General features: G+C 45.3%; 1 protein-coding gene across 1 annotated transcript in view; it reads right to left on the reverse strand.

The window, feature by feature from the left end:
* The window catches only part of Crtc3 (CREB regulated transcription coactivator 3), a 104,047-nt gene that overhangs the window by 20,830 nt on the left and 60,776 nt on the right, over positions 1-22,441 (reverse strand). The window contains exons 3-7 of the mRNA XM_028754814.1: positions 21,292-21,411; positions 12,564-12,625; positions 10,681-10,743; positions 8,554-8,654; positions 1,161-1,196 (exon numbers count right to left, since the gene is read on the reverse strand). Coding sequence (XP_028610647.1) covers positions 1,161-1,196; positions 8,554-8,654; positions 10,681-10,743; positions 12,564-12,625; positions 21,292-21,411 — 382 coding nt within the window. The remainder of the gene's footprint in view (positions 1-1,160; positions 1,197-8,553; positions 8,655-10,680; positions 10,744-12,563; positions 12,626-21,291; positions 21,412-22,441) is intronic.

Raw genomic sequence — 22,441 nt, forward strand, 5'->3', positions numbered from 1 at the left:
GCGACAGGGTTTCTCTGTGTAGTTCTGGCTGTCCTGGAACTCACTCTGTAGACCAGGCTGGCCTCGAACTCAGAAATCCGCCTGCCTCTGCCTCCCAAGTGCTGGGATTAAAGGCGTGCGCCACCACCGCCCGGCGAGGCCATTTCTTCATTCCTCCCCTGAGTAATCAGACGGATTAGTTTCAAGTTTTTATGATTTTATTCAACACCTAAAATGGTTTGCTCAGAAAAGGCGTGTGCGAGGTGACGTCAGAGGGCTCTGCCTCTCACGTGGGACATCCTTGCCAATGTCCTCCACAAGCTTGGTCTCTATGACACACAGACTGACTTAGTCATTCAGCTTCAGATCAGCTTATAAAGATCTAACAGTGCCCGGGACTGAATGACTGAGTGAACAGGGTAGGGCCCCATCTGTGGACGGCATTCAGTGATATTTCGGCAGATCTCTTAACATGGGTTTAACTGGCTTTATGAAGCTCAGTGTCTGTAAAATGTATAATTTTATCTTAAAATAAATTTGCACTTTTCTTTGAGACAGGATCTCATGTATCCCAGGCTAGTCTTAAGCTCTATGTGTAGCTAAGGCTATCCCTGAACTTCTGATCTTCCTTCCTCCATATCCCAAGTGGAGGATTACAGGCGTGCACTAATATTCCTGGCTCATTTGGTGAAGCCTGGGCTTCGCACATGCGTGGCAAGCAGTCGAGCACCTGAGCTGCGTCCTTAGCCCAGGCTTGCCCTTCCCCTGAACTGTTTAAGCCCATCAGTCACTCTCACAGTGACTTCCTGAATGGGCTGAGGCAGTGCTGAGAGAAGACAGTGGAACAACTGCCTGGGTGCTTGACTAACTCCCATCTTCATGTGGCAAGGACCCTTGCTTCCTTGAATAACCTCGTGACTATGGCACTGAGTGGACCTGGGTAACGGGGACCATTGTCATCTAGTCACACATTTCCTTTCTCAGGGCTTTGAACATGTCTAGCTACTTAGAGTATCTCAGATAAGTATCAAGTAACAGTTGCTAGCCTCTACATAAGTGTCGAGGCATTGAAAGGAGGTTTTACACACACATGTCTACATACATGCATATATGTATACATGTGTGTATACACATGTGTATATACATGTATATCAGCATCCCACCTCAGCACCTGTTCATACCTTCCCCATGGCCATCATTTTCACCATCACAGAAGCCTGGTAGGGAAGAGAAAAACAAACGCACACTTTTATATATGGTGCTTTCACTGACTCATGCATTAGAATGATTTCTTGATTTGAAATGTTTGAAAGTTCTACAGTAGTTCTGACAGACCGAGCTCATAAGGTGCTTTGGCATTTGTACTACAAACAGATGAAGTGATTCCATGTCTAGAGGTGGTGCCCAAGCGCTTCTCCTTTAAAAGTGTCTTTTTTTTTTTTTTTTTTTTTTTTTTTTTTTTTAAAGATTTATTTATTTATTATTTCTGAATACACTGTAGCTGTCTTCAGACACACCAGAAGAGGGCATCAGATCTTATTACAGATGGCTGTGAGCCACCATGTGGTTGCTGGGATTTGAACTCAGGACCTCTGGAAGTGCAGTCAGTGCTCTTAACCACTGAGCCATCTCTCCAGCCCCCTTTAAAAGTGTCTTAGTCCTCAATGTTCCTGCAGACTCCAGAGAACAGTGGCTGACAAAGTCTGAGAACCTGTCTCTAAAGTGCAAAGCAAAACAGTTTGTCTTGTCACACTCCCAAATGTGTGCTCCTGGGGGAGGGCAGGTGAACTCGGAGTCCCTGTCTCTGATCTGTCACCTACCATGGGTCGAAGTTCCACAATGGATCTGTGACAGATTCTGGACTCTTACACAAGTTGTTTTAAAAAATACATATCTGAAGTCTAAGTATATGTGATATACCCACGTGATAGCTATTCACAAATATTTTCAAACAATGATTTGGAATCAGTCCTGACTGAACGACGAACAGCTAGCCTATGAAACATACTGCAGATGACTACAGACACCCCCTTCTGCACCTCTAGGCTAAAACTGAGGAGCCATGGCCTGGGTAACCATTCTCTTCAGAGCAATCAATTATACCAAGTGAGTTTTCAGCATTGAATCAGTATTAGGTAAGTTTCTAGATGAAATGGTTAAACTATAAATGAACACAATTAGTCTATAAAAGTTAGACACATAATAACCATCCATTCAGTAGATACTTGCTCAATCCCTGAGGTATGCAACAAAGGGTCGGGGCAGGTGACAAGGCACAGACAGGAAGGAAGACAGCGTGGCAGCAGATTCTGTTAGTAGCAGAAGCTGTAACCGTCTTAGTGGAGCCCAGGGGCAGGACGGACACTAAGAGCTCCCAAGGGTGCCAAGAGCTTATTAATTAAGCATCCTCACAAAACACAGGACTTCTCCCAGACCACCAGAAAACAGAATCTAAGTGACTAAAAACTTATTTTTAGTGCATCTACAAGACCATTAGGGTAAGTCTGTTAAGACAGGATTCTTGGACACAACCTTTGGAGATGTTGATGCAGGTATGTGAACCGCACGCCACTCAACAGTAGAGTGCTTATCTAGCATGCCAAAGCATGGATTTGAGCCCAGCACCACAAACAAACAAGATAAAAAGTAAAAAAGTGAAGAAGCTAGCGGTGGTGGTACACGCCTTTAGTCTCAGCACTTGAGGTGAAGAGGGAGGTGAATCTCTGAGTTTGAGGCTAGCCTAGTCTACAGAACAAGTTCCAGGAGAGCTGGGGCTGTACAGAGAAACTTTGTTTTGAAAAGAAAATATTAAAAAAGCAATGCAAAGCGGCCAAGCTGCACAGAGCTGGACTAAGCTACTGCTTATTCAGTCTGTGACTGAATACTGCAAGGACAGGCTGCCTGCACAGGCCATCGGAAAATGCGGCATGCAGAGACAAAGGCAATGTCCAGAGTCGGCACTGACAGGAGGAGGGGAGAGAAACTTCTCAATTTTTGCTTTTTTTTTTGTTTTTCGAGACAGGGTTTCTCTGTGTAGCCTGGGTTGTCCTGGAACTCACTCTGTAGACCAGGCTGGCCTCGAACTCAGAAATCCGCCTGCCTCTGCCTCCCAAGTGCTGGGATTAAAAGCGTGTGCCACCACTGCCAGGCTTGTTTTTTGTTTTTGTTTTTTTTGTTGTTGTTTTTTGTTTTTCGAGACAGGGTTTCTCTGTGTAGCCCTGGCTGTCCTGGAACTCACTCTGTAGACCAGGCTGGCCTCGAACTCAGAAATCCGCCTGCCTCTGCCTCCCAAGTGCTGGGATTAAAACTGTGCGCCACCACTGCTCGGCCAAGCTCAAATTTTAATGTATGGCTTTTTAAGTATGTCTTTTAAAGAAAGGATAGGGAACTTACCCATTTCAATCACTAAAATTGATTATTATATTAAAAATGATAAATGACATTTTATGCAATGGTCTATCACAGTATGTTAAGAATCTCTTCATCTTCACGACACTAAGTTTAAGTACTAATGCTGACCAGTCCCGGTAACACAAAGAGCTAGGACAGCATGTGCATCTCAGAGGCGAGCCGATTCCCTGTATGGTACCCTGCTGGTGCCACCCCCTTCCCCAGACTGCAGCAGGAGGCAGGCTTCATCCCTGGGTAGGCAGTGAAGACCAGGGAGGTAAGACGGTAACAGTTGCTGTGTACCTGGCACCTCACACAATGATCTCATGTAATCTCTGGAGCAATTTATGAGCTATGAACTATTATTCCGCCCAAGGTCACACTGCTAGTTCTGGGACTAGCTTTCTGGGCAGGGTGCCTTCAGAAAGTCCATGTCCCTAGCAGCTGTGCTGGGCCTGGGGGAGTTCAGACAAGAGGAAGTAAGGTTAAAGGGCTGCCTCAGTGAAAACAGGCGGAGTGGGGGAGTAAGGAAACAGGAGCAGAGGCAGATACACGGCAGAGGCAGGGAGCGGTGAAGTCTGGCTACGCATGAGTAGAGGAGAGGGACAGATGGGTGAAGGAGTCTGCTAGTCATTCGGATGAAGTAGAGAACTGAGGCCTGGGTTAGAACTAACCCAGTGAGAGACTGTTCTTGTGGTAGAGCATGAGGCTTTGGACAGTCACGAAGCCAGACAGAAACCAAAAGACTGGACAAAGAGCAGTAAAGTAGGGCCCGTGGTAGTGAGGTTCAAACCTACAGCACACTGCAGGGAGAGAAAGAGCAGGGCTTGACTGTAGTACAGGGGTGAAGAATGAGGGAGAAGAGATTAGATATCACTCTCAGGCGGTCCACTACAGTTGCCAAAGGACAGCGGCAGTAATGATTGACAGGTTTATTTCAATAATAAAATAGCCAAATTTAGATTCGTATCACTCTACTACTACACACAACACCACCAACACACAAATACCAAACCACAACTGTAACAGGAGGGTTAAAAACTAAAGGCAGAGAGCTATGACTAGCTATCTGGAAATAGAGGACATTAACTCAAAGCAGTCCCACAGGGGACAGGACAGCAGTGACCAAGGTCACATGTGTTTCAGGAAACCTGGTAGCCTTGGAGCCTTAGAGGGCTGACCTAACAAAGTACATCTGAGTCCATGTTCCTGTAATGTGCTCTCATGTCTGGCAAGCCTAAATAGTTCCTCACAGACTTAATGTGAAGTAGAAAGACAGGGTGAAGGTAACCACAGTGCATCCTAAGAGAAGTTTCTAGAATCACAGTCTTCCCATCTAAACCCTCTCCTCTCTCCCTCTCTCTCTCTCTGTGTGTGTGTGTACGCGAACACCTATGATCCATGTGTACGTGGAGGTCAGAGGACAGCCCTGGGTGTTGGTCCTCAAGCTCAACCTTCTTTGAGACAGGCTCTCTGCTGCTGCACACTCCATGCTATCTGGCCCATGAACTTTGGGGACACTCCTGTCTCTACTTCCCTCCTTCCCATAGAAGTACTTGGATCACCAGTGCACACTGCAACATCTGACTTTCACACGGATTCTGGGGACACAAACGGGCTCTTGTGTTTTCATGACCATTATTTTACCTGCTGAGCCTTCTCCCAAGCCCTTGGTGACTCTTTAGACCTGAAGGCCTTGTGTCAGGCAGACAAGTGTCAACAACAGGTTTAGCTCTCTTACGGCTATTTCATGTAGACAGTCTCCTTACTGCTGTGGGTCAGAGCTCACTGCTGGTTGAAGGGACAGAGATACAGATTACATCTCTGTCCCTCAGCAGAGGCTAAAGGGTCTACAGTCCTCAGGGATGGCTATTGGCAGTCACAGTCTGCACTCTTTTGCTCTTAGCTCCTAGGCTGCTAATAAGGGCCACTTTAGCTCTTTCTCCAATCTACTATGAGAGGGGGGCAACTTGGGGTTAAAGCTAGGCTGTGAGACAGGGCAAATGTCACAGAGAGCTACTGTGCTGATCCAGATGTGTATACCAAACAGTAATTAAACTGCACATGCTACCAGGGAAATGAGCAATTAAACAAGAGGAGAGAAATTATAAAAACCCTGTTTGGTTGTATAAAAGTTTATTTCTGTCATTATGACTTCATATCATATGTGTAATTGTTATATAACTCAATAACCATTAAGAACACTACCAACCATGTATCAGGCTAATGGCTTTGCTTCCTGGGGATGCAAACTGAGGTGGCAAATGTATCGTCTACTTGCTGGCCCGTTTAGCTATTTACAAGCAGATGCTCCTTCGTGATCTGCCCCCAATAACGACAGTGACGAAGGGCTCCCATCACTGTGCCAAGCAAAGATTCCCAGAAAGGGCCATTATTATTGTTCTGACGACAGAACCTAGTTCTGGGCTTTTGATTATATTTTCCCATCACTTTTAAAATCTTTACTTTATTTGGTGGGTCCTATAAAAAGAAATACTTTTTTTGTGAAGCTAGTTGATATTTTTAAAATCCAAAAGGAAAGAAAATGAAAAACTTTAATGAATTACAGGGGGAAAATACATAAAAACCATTTAAAATAGCTCCCACCAACAAATATAATTCTCCAGAAATAATTCTCATCCTTGGAGACTTGAATAATATTTTAAACACACTGGCTTTCCCATGTAAACACATCCATATTTGGATGTGTTTCTGAGTTCTGTGGTACTTGAAGGCGACTGTAGGAGCAGGCACACAGTGCAGACATCCATGCTGGGGTGGGCCCACCTTCTGTAGCTGGCAGATACTGTGACCCCACAATTTCTAACACTGACGTGAAAAGGAGAGACCACCAAAGTTCCCAAGGCAACCCGAGAGCCCTGTCCAAGACTTGCCCTTCCTCTCCTGGTTTCTTGTTGCATGGATCAGTGTGTCGGCTGCCCCTCCTCTGCAAGCAGCCCCACACCTGCTGACAGCTCTCAGCTCTTCCCTCAGAGACCAAGTTAGTCTTAGAATAACTTAATTCAGTTTCTTTAGTTACTTTCTCTTTACATAGAGCTCAAATGTTTCTTAAATTACCCACAATTCTCTTGTCCTCTCTAGGCTTAAAATTTAGTCCCTTCTAGAAAAGGATAATCTCAGCACAGAGGACAAAGTCGAGGCAGGAATACAGGGGTTCCAGGGATGATCCTACTAGGCTAGCTAGCTCCCAGTCACCGTGGCAAAGACCTTGCTGTGCACACAGGTACTCCACTGGTTACAGTCTCTGCTTTTTAAGGCTTTGTTTATACATATCCATCTCTACCTATCCCAGAGCCAATCTCTAACCTCCCACACACCCCACTTCTCTAACACTGTTCATGACCCATATCCAATTCCAACTTTCCGGCCAACTTCCCTCTCATATTCCCATGTGTGGAAATATAGCCGATGTTCCCGACCAATTCCAAAGCTCTCAGACTTTACAAGCAAAGAGTCATTTCAACAAATGAATTGTACAAAGGGAACAAATATAATAACAATTACATCAAATCCCATCTGTACTATATGCAAAAAGACCACGAATGGCTTTCCTCAAGAGAAACCAATATTTTAGGCTTTAAATAGACCATAACTGTAAAGAAAACTGGAAAAGCTAGTATGTGGCCAGTCCTCATACACACAGTCAATCGATGTATGGAACAGAGAACTCCAGCCCATGTTCTTTCTAGATGACAAAGCCCAGACAGATAGGTTTGGGAAGCATCTGAATGAAGAATCCTTATGTTGGGTGCGGGCTAGAAGTGAGCACCTACAGTGAGTTTAAGGGTGTGCTCAGTACTGTGTGACTTCTTTGCATTTCAGCAGTAAGCGTGCCTTACTGTACTGGGCACTGTGTCAGGTAGGACAAGACTTTTAAGATACTGCCTTCAAGAAATTCACCCGAAGCAGAGAGACAGACGTCTACTTGAAGAAGCAGTCGTCACAGCAACTGCTTGTAGGAGGCTGGGACAGGGGAGGACATGGATAGCTCAGGACCAGAGAGGGAGGAAGGTCATGAAAGGCTCCACTGAAGTACAGACACAGCTGAGGCTTTTACACTGTGGGAGGAGAGGAAGACATAGGAACAGGATGAAACCGCAGAACACCGGCAAGTTCACACAGCTTTGAGGACTCGACTGGGGGTGGGGTGGGGTGGTGGTATGTTGTGGCTCATGTCATTCCAGACAAGGTCTTGAGGTGGGCTGTAGTGAAGGCAGGAGAATATGAGGAGCAGAGAAGGTTAACAATGGAAGCAGAGAGCATGAGGTGGCACAGGTTTGCCCTTTCATGGTTGCTGGCCTTTCTCTTTCAGACTTTCTCTGGACCACAGAAACATGTTGTAAGTAGAAGTGGGGGACAAGGAGCAGATGATGATACTCGGCTTCCATTCTGTCTCCTCCCCCCCACCCCCCGTCTTGTTCTTTGGGACATGCCTTCCTGTAGAGAGGTCTCTGTGACTCTCCCCTGGCCCCGGTCTTAATTATTCCTTCCACAGGGACAGCCTATGCCAATACTGCTGGCCTGTGGGAGGGTTTGCCTCATTCGGAGGTTTAGCCACACAAGGTCCACGGATCTACAAAGAGAAGCTCCTTCTAATCCGGTTTTACAAGATCCTCTAACAAAAGGAGGCCTTGGCTGGGCAGTGGTGGCACACGCCTTTAATCCCAGCACTTGGGAGGCAGAGGCAGGTGGATTTCTGAGTTCGAGAGTTCGAGGCTAGCCTGGTCTACAGAGTGAGTTCCAGCACAGCCAGGGCTACACAGAGAAACCCTGTCTCGAAAAAAACCAAACCAAAAAACAAAACAAAAAAACAAAAACAAAAGGAGGCCTTGGAGAGCTCAACATAAGATTAGGTTGCAAGGCTAGGCACAGGAGAAAAGCAGCCAGGACGCTATTGCAGGAGCTTGTTCAAAAGATGTGCGTGCCTAGGACAGCGCTGGTGCCACAGGGAAGAGGAAGCCAGAGCCAGCAGATGCCAACAGGGAAGGAAGCAGGAGCCATGAAAGAAGCAAGGAAGGGATCCACTCTAACGCTGCCACGAGCACACACTTCCCCTGCTGCGAGCTCTGCTCTGACGACCACCAAACCCAGGAAGGGCATGCACTGCATACAGCACAGAAGCAGGAAGCACAGAGGCTGTTAGCAGAGGCCTGGGTGTCTTACCCATGTATGGGGCAGGCCAGGCTGACTGGCCTCCTCCTCCATAGGGGTCCTGGGGTTTGGTGCTCAGAGCACTCGTGTGAAGAGCAGAATCAGAATTGGTCCTAAGGAGGCGAGGAGAGAGTCTGACTGAAAATCCAGTTTTTCCTTTGTGGAATGCATTTTTTTTTTCTGAATATTATCCACAGGAGAAAAGATGAGAATAATAGACTTACAAATACACATACCTGGAAGGGTCAGGACCTACCTTTAGTCCTTTATATCAAAAAGGCATTTGAGGACCACCCTATGTCCAAAAGAGTTTAATTTGTATTTGAATAGCCTTACACTATGACACAAGGCCAGTGTCAGAATCTCAGTTTCCCTAAGACCACCCTTTTCGTCCCTGTAACTAGTCTCAGGCCAGTTCAGTCTGTGTCTGTAGTAGGCTTTCTGAGAATTCTTGAGCCGATGTGGAAAAACACCTGAAACAGTGGTTCTTAAGCCTTTTACAGGGAGAATGTGAGGTCAAAATGCTACCACATACGGTCGTCACTCCTGCCCTCTGATGGCATGGTGGGACACTCCAGCAGTTGTGCAATGTCATGGCACAACAGACTGAACACAGACAATGACTCCACCTGCCAGAGGTATAACAATGCAGCTGTTCTCATTTGTTTTAGAAAATGATATGGTGTTTCTTTAAAAAAAAAAAAATATATATATATATATATATATATTATTTACTTCGGCATGTGGTGGGTTGACTGGTGCATGCTGAAATGCACCAATGGGTACATTTCAGTTCTACATTTGCCTTCTCTCATTGGCAGCCGCTGAGTACCGACAGCTATACTCACATGGAGAAATGCTCTCTCCGTGCTTTGATGGTTTTTCAGAGTGTAAATACTCCTAGACAACAGTTTGGGAGCTGCTGATCAAGATCAAGTGTTTCAAATGCTCCCAGAGAGCTCTAGTGTGTGCACAGCTTCAGCTCCAAAAGGCGGCAACTACTGATTTACTGTACCCAAAGGTCAAATCGGACTGTCTGTCGTAAAGGGCACATGAGCAACTTTGTTAGCCTAAATGGTTCTTCATGGTCTGCTCCAGGGACAGCTTCATGTGACTTAAACCCGAGGCTTCAGAGGAGGGAAGAGGTGAAAGGGGAGGATCCTGGGATCCAGCAGAAATGGTGTGAGCCCTGGGGGCTCCCAGCTCCGGCAGAGTCACAGAAACCCAGGAGACATCAGTCAAACACAGGGATGACTGACAATGGAGATGTGGACTGGCTATGGGACCATGTAGAGAAAATGATGGTTAATTTTGTTACTTGCATTGTGGTTACCTCTTGTTGGCCTCTTACTGTAGGGTACTTACAGGTGACAGGCTTTATCTAGCTGGTCATGGAATGCCACACGAGGAGGAGAGGAATCAGGCTGGCAGAATGCCGGTCAAGACAGAACTGCTTCCAGCGGTCACGGGGGCTGCTCACAACTCTACCTCTCCTCTACACCGCTAAAACATTTTTAATTTTTAAGTTTTTTTTCCCCAAGGTTCAACTCTATAGCCCAATCTGGTTTTCAACTTGCAGTCCTCCTGCCTCAGCTTCTGGATTACTGGAATTGCAGCCTGATTCAAGGGTTTTGTTTTGTTTTTCAAATTCCACCCCTAGCATATTAGCTAAAGGGTCTGGGGCAAGCCATCTGTCCTCTTAAAGCAGAAAAGGACAATCTTTCTTGTCATGCTGGGATTGAAAAATGACCCAGGTCCTTCCTAAAGTATGGCCCAAAGTAACCTTGAGAAAAGCTGATATTTACTGTACACTATGCGTCCATGGAACATCCTATTTAGTCCCTACAGCCACCCCATAATGGATACAAGTACCTTCATGTTCATACATGCAAATGAAGGGGAAGGCAGGTACTTTGCTCAGGGTCACATGCTAAGAGGTAAACTTCGGTGGTCCCCTCTAGACCCCATGTTCTTATTGACCACACCATCTCCTACATACTCGATGGTTTTTTTCTCTTTAATTGATTCATATAAACACAACTGATATAAACAAACTGGACAGCAATATAATACGTAAAGATTATCTGGCTAATCAAATCGTCTCCTTGAAAATGTTCTTCTATGAATCAGCCCACATACCTGTTAAGTGCAGATGTTAGCCTGAATCCAGGATGCTTTTCCTCTTTCCAAGGAGGCTGTTGCCTTTAGAAACCAGAACGACATAAAAAGGAAAGAAGCTTAGCTATGGAACCAATGACATGCTTCAGGCCAGGGCTTGACAGCTGGCTCCTCTAACCAAGAGTTTCCTGAAATGCCCTGGCCTCCGTTTGCTCACCACTGTGGAGAGGAGGCCAGACTGAAGAAATCTCTCAGGACCTGATTCCCAGGATAACTAATGGAATCCACTGCACAACATCAGCTAGCTGTGCACACTTGAATGCTGTCTGGAACTGGTCAAAGGAAGGCTGACACCTCTAAGAGACAGTAGGCCTTATTCTAGGTACAGATACGTTACCCCTCGTCATGTGCCCTGAGTGTGTGTGCGGGGGCACTTTGGTAATCCAGGATGCAACCACTTTGCTCTCTCATGAGGAAGGCCACAAACTGCAATGTGCTTGCTAGCCATCCTATGAAGATAATCACCTGGCCAATCCCAGGGCTCTGAGAAGCAAAGTCCTTTTTCTTAGATACAGAGATGAAGTGCATCCGTCTGAAGAGCTGCCTTTTCTGACTTAAAATATACCACTGTATTATCTTACAGACTTAACTCAGGACTCCTGTGGAGGCTGAGGGCCTATGTGAGGCGGGGCTGCTGTCGGCCATCTTGACCCCCTTTCTTGAATCCAGACTACATTAGTCATGATAAGGGCTCAGTCAGTATTAGCCCAAGGAATAATAAGGAGATTCAGAGTTGAGACTCAGTTTCTTTCTTTAAATGTCTTTTTTTTTTTTTTTTGAGACAGTCTCTTACACTGTATCTTAGGCAAACCTTGAACTCATGGCAATCCTCCTGTTTCAGCATCCCAACTTCTGGGATTACAGGTGTGGGCCACACCCCTGGTGATATATACATTTTAAGACTCTCTTCCATCTGATGTGGGAGGTGCTGCACTAACGCCATGGTGGGCCACCGTCATACGACACAGCCTACTCAGAGACTAAACCAAACTCCCGGCACACAGGTTCAATTTAGGAATCTTTCATTCTTTTCAAGAACTACTGACTAAAAGATGCCAGAGAGGGGGTTTGTTTTTCCTGTCTACCATAAGACTACCAAAGCAGACATTTGGTTGGTAAATGTTTCAGAATATGTTTCTATTTGAATCTAGATTTGCTTAAGTAATTTTTGTTCTGTATTTTCTTAAAAGCTCAGAATTATACACAGAAAGGCTGAGGGGTTTTTGATGTTGTGATTCGAGACAGATTCCTTTTACAGCTTAGGCTACCTGGAGTTTACTATGTCACTCAGGCTAACCTCAAACTTGTGATTCTTCAACTTCTAAAGTGTTGGGATTGCAGGTATGTACCACCACACCCAGCTTAACACGTAAACTTTCTAAGATAAAACAAATTTGATGTTAAAAATATCTAACTAGGCTAGACTCTTGGGAAACAGAAATGGCAGGATTGCTGCAAGTTCAAGGCTAGCCTGGTCTACATAGCAAGCTCCGAAACAGCCTAAACTATATAGAGAGACCCAGTCTCCCCCCACCCCCAAATCATAGTGGAACATGTCTCTAACTGTAGCACTAGAGGGTTAGAGGTAAGGGTTAGGGTTAATCTGGAGAATCTGGAGTTCAAGGCCATCCTTGGCTACATCACAAATTAGAAGCCAGTCTGGGCAAGAAAAGACCCTGTCTCGATTATTAAAAAAAAAACAACAACAAACAACTAAAACAATAAGTAAGTCTAAGCCAGCATTGAAGACGGTTAAAATGAAGTGAAACCATCTTAAAAAGAGGCTCTCCCTATGTTAAAATGTTTCTATAGAACAGACACATCCCATCATACAGCTCACTTACCGTGGCCAGCTCTCATCCAGGGGCTGCGAAGCATAACTGGCTATGAAAGTATTTCCATCGAAGTAGAATTTGTAATAAAGGAAAACAAAATGTACGGTGTTGAAGCAGAATGAAGAAACAAAGTGGAGGCTGAGCCAGTGAGCCTGTGGCTGCTCATCCCCACGCGCTGCACTTGTCACCGGCTCCAGTGTCTTCCCCAGACTCCTTTTCATGGTGTGTGTGTGTGTGTGTGTGTGTAAATGTGTGTTTGTGGGTGTGTCTGTGGAGGTCAGACATCACCCTTGGATGCCGTTCCTCAGAAGCCATCTGCCTCGGTGTTTGTAGTTGTTGCTTGATTTTTTTCAGGACAGGGTCTCTCTATGTAGCCCTGGCTATCCAGGAACTCATTATGTAGGCCAGGCTGGCCTCTTAATTTGGAGATCTACCTGCCATCCGAGTGCTGGGATTAAAGACTTGTGCCACCGTCCTGGTTCCTTGATCCTTGGCCTGCAGCTTGGTGAGTAGAGAAGGCTACTAGCCAGCAAACCCCAGAGGCCTGCCTGTCTCTGCCTTCCCAGCGTCGTGATTACAAGTGTGTGCCACCATGTCTAGTTTGTCATGTGGGTTCTGGGGATCAAACTTAGGTCTTCAGGTTTGCATGTTTTACTTTGCCCACTAAGCTACTGCTGAAGCAAAAGCTCTTTCCCTCCTCTTCCCTGTCCCTCTCTCTCCCCCTCTCTGCAAGTTGTCATGCATGCATGCACGCATGTTTGTGTGTCTCCTGCCCCATATCTGTTTTCAAGAACTTTGCTGACTTGCATCACAAACACTGGGGAGGCTGGCATGTATGCAGGCCTCCTTTCTCATGGGGTGGATGGACTCAGGCCCAGTTAAGTGTCAGTCATGGCATCTCATACCTCACTCTCCTGCCAACTGTGACTGGTTCAGGGATAAGTTCAAAACAGGACCATGGAGAGTGCTTTCCAGGTGGGAATGAGGTGTTTGAGGCCAGGTGGCTCCTCTTACAGAATGCTTGTCTATGGAAGAACTCAACACCACAGATGTAATCTTAATGATATCACACCGTCCCCTGGCCACTGCCCTTGAGTTTCCAGTGATATAAGCCAAACCAGTTCTTTTCTCCTCAGGAGGCTGAGGCAGGACAATGGAAAGTTTGAGAGCAGAGTTGGCAACTTAGAGTCTCTCTCAAAGAAAGTAAAAACCAGAAGTGGTGGGCATATATATAGCTCAATGGTAGGGCACTTGTCTAGTATGTGTGGGTCAATCCCCAGTCCTACACTTCTTGTTTGAGTTTGTTTGGGGGAAGCTCTGGGGCTGTTTTGTTTGTTTGTTTGTTTGTTTTGAGACAGGGTCTTGCTAAGTAGCCTAGGCTGACTTAGAACTTATCATGTAGCCCAGGCTAGCCTCACTCACAGTAATCCTTCTGCATCAGCCTCATGAGTGCTGAGATTATAGGAGGGTCCAACCATATCTGTCTAAAAACAATTCTTTTTCCCAAATTAAGGTGAGCTCCTGTTACTTTTGAATCAATGAAGATGATGTAGATTCCTAGTGTGAAAGGCTTTGTTTTCTAGGCTCTGTGTTACTTACTGGGTCTGGCACGCCTGAAGATCCAAACACACAGAGAGACAAACGGGATGTTAACTCCACCCAGTGAAGCACATCTGTCACTACTGCTTTAGTGACCTGTACTCAGAGGAGATTTAAGACATCTTAAATCGTATCATTCTGCTTTTTTAAAAAATTAAAAGCTGGGCATGGTAGCACATGCCTTTGACCCCAGCACTCTGAGAGGCAGAGGCAGGCATACGTCTGTGAGTTCAAGACCAGCCTAGTATACATAGTAAATTCCAGGCCATCCAGTGCTGCACAGTGATACTTTGTCTCAGAAAGAAATCAAATGAACAACTAATTAATTTAAAAAGGTTGGAGAAACAACTGAACAGTGAAGTATGTGTAGCTCACAACCACCTGTAATTCCAGCTCCAAGGGAGCCAGTCAGGAATCTGTCCTTATGTGCACACACCCCTGCCCTCATTAATATAATTAAATAGAATAAAAATAACAATTACAGTTATTAAACTTATAATAAATATAATAAAAATACATCTTAGATGGGCAGTGGTGGCACACACCTTTAATCCCAGCACTTGGAGGCAGAGGCAGGCAGATATTTGTGAGTTCGAGGCCAGAATGGTCTACAGAGTGAGTCCCAGGACAGCCCAAGCTACACAAAGAAACCCTGTGTTAAATCATAAAAATAAATAAATAGATAATAAAACCTTAAAAAACTCAAACTAAACCAAACTAACAAAAAAACAAAAGAAAAAACGAAAACACCTCTTAGCATTCTCTTCTTGCTGAAAGGCTGACTGTATAGCCTAATACCTGCATCCCTCCAAGGCTCCAAGGCCCCGAGCTTCTCCGCCCACTTCCACATGCTGGGTTCTTCCTGTGCTCCCCTCCTCTCCTGTGCTCGCTGGTGGATGCAGCCTCCTTATGACCAGGCTCTTTCCCCGCTACCGTCACCACACCCACTCTTTTTGTCTCTTCTGTCACTGACCAGATCAAATACACACTTTACAATCACCAAAACTGCTTTGAAGTATTATTTTTGAAATATTTATTTGAAGAAATAAATAAAAAAGAATACTTCTTTTTTAAAATGAGAAATAATAGAGGAAATGCAAGGTATACATTAAGACATCAGAAATAGGAAAACAGAGACAATAAGCACCTACTGTGTGACTCTCTTGTGTTAAGTAAGTTCATGCTGCCAATATAAAAAAAATTTTTTTTTTGAGACAGGGTTTCTCAGTGTAGTCCTGGCTGTCCTGGAACTCACTCTGTAGACCAGGCTGGCCTCAAATTCAGAGATCTGCCTGCCTCTGCCTCCTAAGTGCACACCACCACCTGACAGCTCCCCTATAATCTTAAAATCTTAGGAGGCAGATCGCCATTTCACAGCTGAAGAATATGGAGGCTCTGCCCTAGAACAGGTAGAAATCCAAACTCCACGGCTGGCATGGTGGGCTGGGGTCGAACCTACCATTCACTCACTCCCAGGCTTCAGACTACAGCAAGGCCTCCCACCTCCTAGGAGGTAGTGAACTGGCACCATGGGCCCCAGAAAAGAGAACATTTTGGGTATCCTCAAAGGAAGATGGAGCCTAGACAGGAAAATGTGACCTGCTTGGGCTCAGGAGGAAACAGGTCTTAGTGGAGTGGGGACCTGCTGTGGAGGCACAGACTGGGCACCAAGTGAAGACAAACAAACGGCGGGACTAGAGAGATGCGGGTACTGATGGGATCTTAATGACTCCCTTTGCTAAGAGAAGCACTATGACTCCAAGTCTGTCTTCCAATGCTTGCTTTCTTTGTCATGTCTCATTATCTTATTTCTTAATCTGACTCTGGGCCCACACGATGAGACACAGATATCCTCCAGAGACACCTTTCTTCAATCTGATTAGGCTTAATGTCTACGAAGTTCAGGGTTGGTCCTGGAAAGAGAGAAAAGAGGCAGAGGTGAAGCAGGAGGCTTGTGCTGGAGTCCAAGCCTGCAGGGTGGAGGCACCGACTCCCACAGCCCGTGCTTCTCTGCCTTCTCTTCTGGGGGATTTGATGAACCTCTGCTGACAAAGGGTCAACTCATAAAGAGAATAAATGTTTAGCTCAGCTGTTCAAGTGAACTGCTGTTCTTAAAACCACTAAGTTACACAGTGAGACCCTGTCACATAAACAAATCAGTAGGTGTCAGCACAAAGTATCGGCCACTCGAGTTAGAATGTGATAGTAAGTCAGGCGGTGGTGGCGCACGCCTTTAATCCCAGCACTTGGGAGGCAGAGGCAGACGGATTTCTGAGTTCGAGGCCAGCCTGGTCTACAGAGTGAGTTCCAGCACAGCCAGGGCTACACAGAGAAACCCTGTCTTGAAAAACAAACAAACAAACAAACAAACAAAGAACGTGGTAGTATAGTAACAACACCACAATATGCAAATACTTGTCACCTCAGTGTTGAGGCTCTGAGTTTGCATATTAACCTGCTTAATAAGCCCTCAGAACATGACAGTGCAGTAAGTCCCAGCTGCTCTTCATCTGACTAGGATGAGGTAAAAGAAGCTAGGATGTGGTCTATGGGCTCTCTCCTTTATTTCTATCTCATCTAATTAGGTTTATTCTTACTGACTGAGGGAGGGAGGGAGGGAGGTGTCCCTGTCTACAGGAGGATGCTATGTGGGTCCTTCCCACTGTCTATGCTGTATCCTCTGATTTCTGTTTCCTTCCTTCCTTCCTCTCTCCCTCCCTCCCTCCCTCCCTCCCTCCCTCCCTCCCTTCCTTTCTTTCTTCCTTTCCTTCTCTTTTAATCCCTTCCTAAGACAGGATCTCATTCTAGAGCGCAGTGGCCTTGAATCTGCTATGCAATCATCTTCCTACGTTGGCTTCCTGAGTGCTGGAACTGCACTTGTAAGCCACCATGTTTGGCGCAAACATGTTCCTATAAGAAGAATATATTAAGTCAAAAGTTTTAACATATTAGTGTGTGTGCGTGTGTGTGTGTGTGTGTAAGGTAGGGGGCATACTGGTCAATTTAATGGAGTGCGTTCTCTCTCTCCATCTTTGCACAGGTTCTGGGGGTGGAACTCAGGTTGCTAAGCTTGCTGGCAAGCCCCTTTAGCTGTATCACCTTGACGGCCCTCAAGCCAAATTTTAAAAGAAATCCACATCTTCCCAAGTCTTTGCACAGGTGAAAGGGACATGAGATGCGTGTGGCCCTGTGATGTCAGCCTTGTTTCTCCTCAGACACTAAGGACCAGTGTCTTTACCTCTGATAGGAATGTTATATAAGGACTGGGTTTTAAGGAAGCACAAGTTTTGAAATCCTCATGAAGATAGACATTTATTAACCCCAGAGCATCTCAGAGCCTTCCTAAATACCATAAGACTCTAACAGCAGGTGGGGGGGACACAGTGTTTCTTAGACTTAACATGTTATGAATCTCAAAGAACAATGTCCCATGTTGTAAAATGTCCATTCTGTTGTGACAAGATCAGTCAAAGAAAGGCCTACTGCAGAGCAGCGGTTCCCCAACTCCCAGGGCCTCAGGCACAGTCTTCTGGACGACTAAGGCCAGGGTTCACAACTCTGCTGGGGAACAATCCTAACACTTATCTTTCCCTTTCAAACAACACACCTCTTAAAAGATGGCATTGCTAGCGTGTTCTCTTAATACATTACCTACAGACCAGAAAACAGTCACGTGCTGTCAATGTACAGAAATAGTTCAGAAACTCAATAAAATGGTGTTTGGGTTGGAGCAAGTTTGCTACCCTTGAGAAGCAGGGGGGTGGCGTAGAGGTGGGGTGGGGTAGGGTGGCTGCTAAAGGAATGGACTGCTGCAAAAAGGTGTAACGTCTAGACTAAGCTCCTAGGCCAAGAGTAGGCTTTGTGGCGCCTCTGCTTTACCTGCAGGTGGCAGGGGTCGACCAGGGTGACCAGCCCTGGCCTTGTGGTAGCCATACATGCCAATAACTCGGCCTACTGCAGAAGGAATCTCCTGTGGGTCATGGCTGCCCACTCCAGCAGGAAGCTGGAATATTTGTTGACAATGTTCATTTTATTTGGGGCCAATCTCTTATTTTAGCCAGTCTGCCGACCCTAAAACAATACCCACACTAAGAAACAACTACAAGAAGAAAATTCTGAATACATCATTTTTTTTTCTTTTCTGTTTATACCAACAAAGATTCAAACCAGTTTTCTGGCTTTTAAAATGGTAAAACTTGTGAACTGGAGAGATGGCTCAGAGGCTGAGAGCACTGGCTGCTCTTCCAGATGACCTGACTTGATTTCTAGCATCTACATGGTAGCTCACAACTGTAACTACAGTTTCAGGAAATCTCACATCTTCTAATTTGCACAGGGACCAAACACATATATGTGCACAGACATACAGGCAGGCAAAACACCATACACATGAAAGATAATTATTAAAAATTAGACTGGCACTACAGCCAAATATGAAAGGCGGCAGTTTAAAGTGAGTTATTTCATAGTTAACAGAATGGACACCAGGAAAGCAAAGAAGGTCTTGGTATCTCCCTCTAAATTCTGAGTAAGTCACCAGCTGAGGTGTAAGACTGTCCTACCTGTCACTTGATGCTCAGCCTTTTGACTCCTCAAACAGGACTTATTAGTTCATTAGTGACACCCCTACGCTAGCGAACTTCTGTACATCACAAGTCCAGGCCCAGGGCCACATTTAGGTGTTAGGAAATGACCACAGAGACACGGCTCATGATCAGTGGACCAGATCACACTCGGCGCTCAACAACTTTCTCTGCATATTCGTTTGTTTTTTCCTTTTCCTCGGGAGCTGGCAGGCTTTGCTGATGCTCTTACAAGCCAACTCAGAGCCAGGCTAACCTCTAGGATTTATTACACAAAAGGAGACAGGTTCCCTGAACATGCAGTGGAGTCCTATCCATGGTGACTTGAATGAGAACAGCCATACCTCTTGTTTGAATATTTGGTCTCCAGTTGGTAGAACTAGTTGGGAAAGATGAGAAGGTGTGGTCTTGTTGTAGGTGTCACTGGTAGGCGAGGGCTTTGAGGTTTCAAAAGACATTCCCAGTTAGCTGTCTCTGCTCTGAGGTTGTGTCTCAAGACGTGAGTGCTCAGCTCTCCCTCCAGTGCCATGCCTGCCAGCCTGCTTTCTGCCACGGTCTCTACAATGATGCCACAGACTCTAGCCCCCCTGAAACTCTAAGCTCCTAATAAACTCTTTTTTCTATAAGTTGCCTTGGATGTGGTGTCTTATCACAGAAATAGAAAAGTAACTTAAGATACCATCTGAAGTTCTTTTCCTTAGTTATTAATTATTATTATTTGTCTCTTAGCTGTCCATCATCTCCCAAAGGATTGTGAAATTCAAAAACACAAGGTTGGTATCTCCTTCAGCACTTTGTCCTCTGTGCCCAAGACATTGACTGCCTGGTCCAGGGAAGGGTCTCCATGAATATGTGTTTAATGAGTGGACAGGCCACACCCTACTTCTTTCTTAACCTTTAAGCTTCAATCCCCCTTCCTCTTTCCTTTCCCTCTCTCTCTCTCTCTCTCTCTCTCTCTCTCTCTCTCTCTCTCTCTCCCCCTCTCCTTCCCTTTTCTCTTTCCCTTTCCCCTCCCTCCATTCCTTTCCTTCTTTCTTTCATGCTGAGAATGAACACCAGGACTTTGCACAAGCTACAAGGTTCTCTGCCACTGTGTCACACTAGAAAAAAATTTTTTTTTCCTTGAACCCAAACCCTCAAGAACGTTTAAGCATGCACCTACCACTGAGTGGCATACTCCACCCCTGTGTCATTCACTCAGGCAGAGAAACATCTGGTTGTTTGCTAAAGGATTCCAAGCCATTTGGGCAATGGCTTGGTGTGCCACTCCATATGCAGATGTGCTGGTTAGATAAACTGCTTCCCTTTACCCTCTGCATTCTATATGAAGTCCTTACACACTCCAGGAAGGTATCCCAAGATCCTCTGCCATTTTCATTTTCCCTGACGGAAACCATGTAACAGGGAGAAGGAGGAATCACTGCAGCTGTGTGGACTGGATCTGGTGTCCAGAGGGGAGAGCTGAGAGAAGTCAATGCTCCCCAGAATCACTGTCCTCACCTCAGGAGAGTAAGACCTAGAGGCCATGAAGGCAAGGAAAGTTGGGGCTTCCTCCGCACATCCCTGCAGTTCTCACAGGAGTATTCTCTAGCATATGGTTTTCAAAGCCACTGAATGGACAAGCCTGGGCTACATGAGTCACAGCAGTAGAATCCTAGCCAAGTTACTCTGATATCTAGTTTTCTCGTGGGAAAATTGAGGGTTAAAAAAAATAAACGACTCATTGAATTCTGAGGACTAAATGACATACAAATTGCCTGGCGCAGTGTCTGGCATGGATAGGTGCTCAGTAAACATGAGTGCCCTCCCCCACTTCCTGGTTTCTAAGCTTCTGAAGCCAACTCTACCATCACTGCCAGGAATCAGCTCTCTGCAGGGAGATTTGCCACGCCCATCTGCTCCTTCCTCCACCAAGCTTATCCTGAGCTCAGTGGACTGAGAGAAGCTCCGGCTTGCTCGCTTCTGTCTCTGCTCCTACAGCATCCAGCTCAGACAGCCAGGACGCACAGCTCCTTGTCTTCCTTCCTTAGCCACATAGAGCGTGGTGGGACATCAGTGCTTAGTTTTCCTAAACACCCACCCACATTACATTTTACCTGTCATTTACCAAGTCTGAGACTACAGACAGACAATCTTGTAAGATTTCCTCTTTCAGTTCCAAAAGCTGGTCATCAGGTCAACAAAACACAAACACGGTATCCGTTTGCCTGGGTTTTGCTAGATAGACTAAATCTCTCTAAGTTGATTCAAAGTCAAGTTCAATACTGCTGATTTCTGATGAAAATGCCAAAGATACCTTGCACACCAGAATTGAATGTTTATGTCCTGTTGTTCTATTCAACAGAACTTTGCCAATATTTTCATAAACGACTACCACTGTCTTTCCCAGTCTGGCTGTAGGGATGTCTATAGTTTTAAACTCAGTTACTTTTATTGCTTCCTCTCTGCAGAGCAGATGAAGCTCTGAGGCCACAGGGGAACCACAGGGAGATAAATCCCGACCATTTCTCAGTCATTTCAAACGCACACTGTCCTCAGACAGGGAAAAAGGATATCTGTCTCCCTGGCTTGTCCCCAGACCTTCGGTGAAGGGGGTGGAAGCGGTTCCGGGCCGGCCTCTCCACCAGCCCATGGTGGCGGGTTCCACGAGCAGTATCAGCTTGAGGAAGTGACGGCTGCAGAGAGAAAGAAGAGCAGTTGGCCTCTAACCATGAAACTGCCACTTACCCTCAGGAGCAACTGGTAACAGACAAAAAGCTGGAGTTTCTAACTTTACTATTGAATATTGGTGCTTTGTGTCAAGTTACAATAAAATGTCACACGTGGCTCTGTTTCTACATAATTACAGAATATAACAAAGATAGTCTTTAATATTAATATATTAATTTGGAAGCAGACAGATTATATACAAAAATTACAATTAGGAAATGGAGAATCAGGGGGACTATGGCTTCAAACTCTTTTAATCTCTTCTTGCCTTCTGCAAGGTAAAATTCTATTCTAAAATGCATTTACTGGGACAGCAAGATGGCTCAGTGGGTAAAGGTGCCTGTCTCACCAACCTTGAGTCTGAATTCAATCCCCTGATCCCACAAAAAAAGGTGGAAGGAAAGAGCCAACTCTATCAAGTTATTCTCGGATCTTTACACAAGTGCCAGGGATCACACACACACACACACACATACACACACACACACACGTACGTTTAAAACTGCAATATCGAGTTGGGTGCTACACACCAGTAATCCCAGAATTTGAGGGGCAGAGGCAGAATAATCACAGTTTTAAGGCCAACTTAGGCTACAGGGTAAAACAAACAAATAAACAAACAAAACCCCAAAACAAGTATCAAAAAGAAATTAAACCCTGCTGTCCTAAAGTACTTAATGTTTCCTTTGTTTTTCAAGCTTACCTGTATATAACTTTTACATTGTTGCACCTCAAAGTGAATATTTCTGATATATAGTTATCAAACATGACATTATTTCATAAATATATTACAAAACCTATTTATTAATTCAGAAATCACACAGTACTTCATTTCTAATGTTCATAAAACCAGCAATATACATTGTAGTTCAAAAACTGTATGAAATACCTCAACATCTTCCACTTGGCTAACAAGCTCCTCTGTCTTCCTTACCTGTAAGATGGGGATAATATCTTCCATCCAGGCTTGTTAAGAACATGAAGTAAAGGGCCAGC

The sequence above is a fragment of the Grammomys surdaster genome, unplaced genomic scaffold (assembly GCF_004785775.1).
Source record: "Grammomys surdaster isolate TR1022 unplaced genomic scaffold, NIH_TR_1.0 126036, whole genome shotgun sequence".
NCBI classification, from domain to species: Eukaryota; Metazoa; Chordata; class Mammalia; order Rodentia; family Muridae; genus Grammomys; species Grammomys surdaster.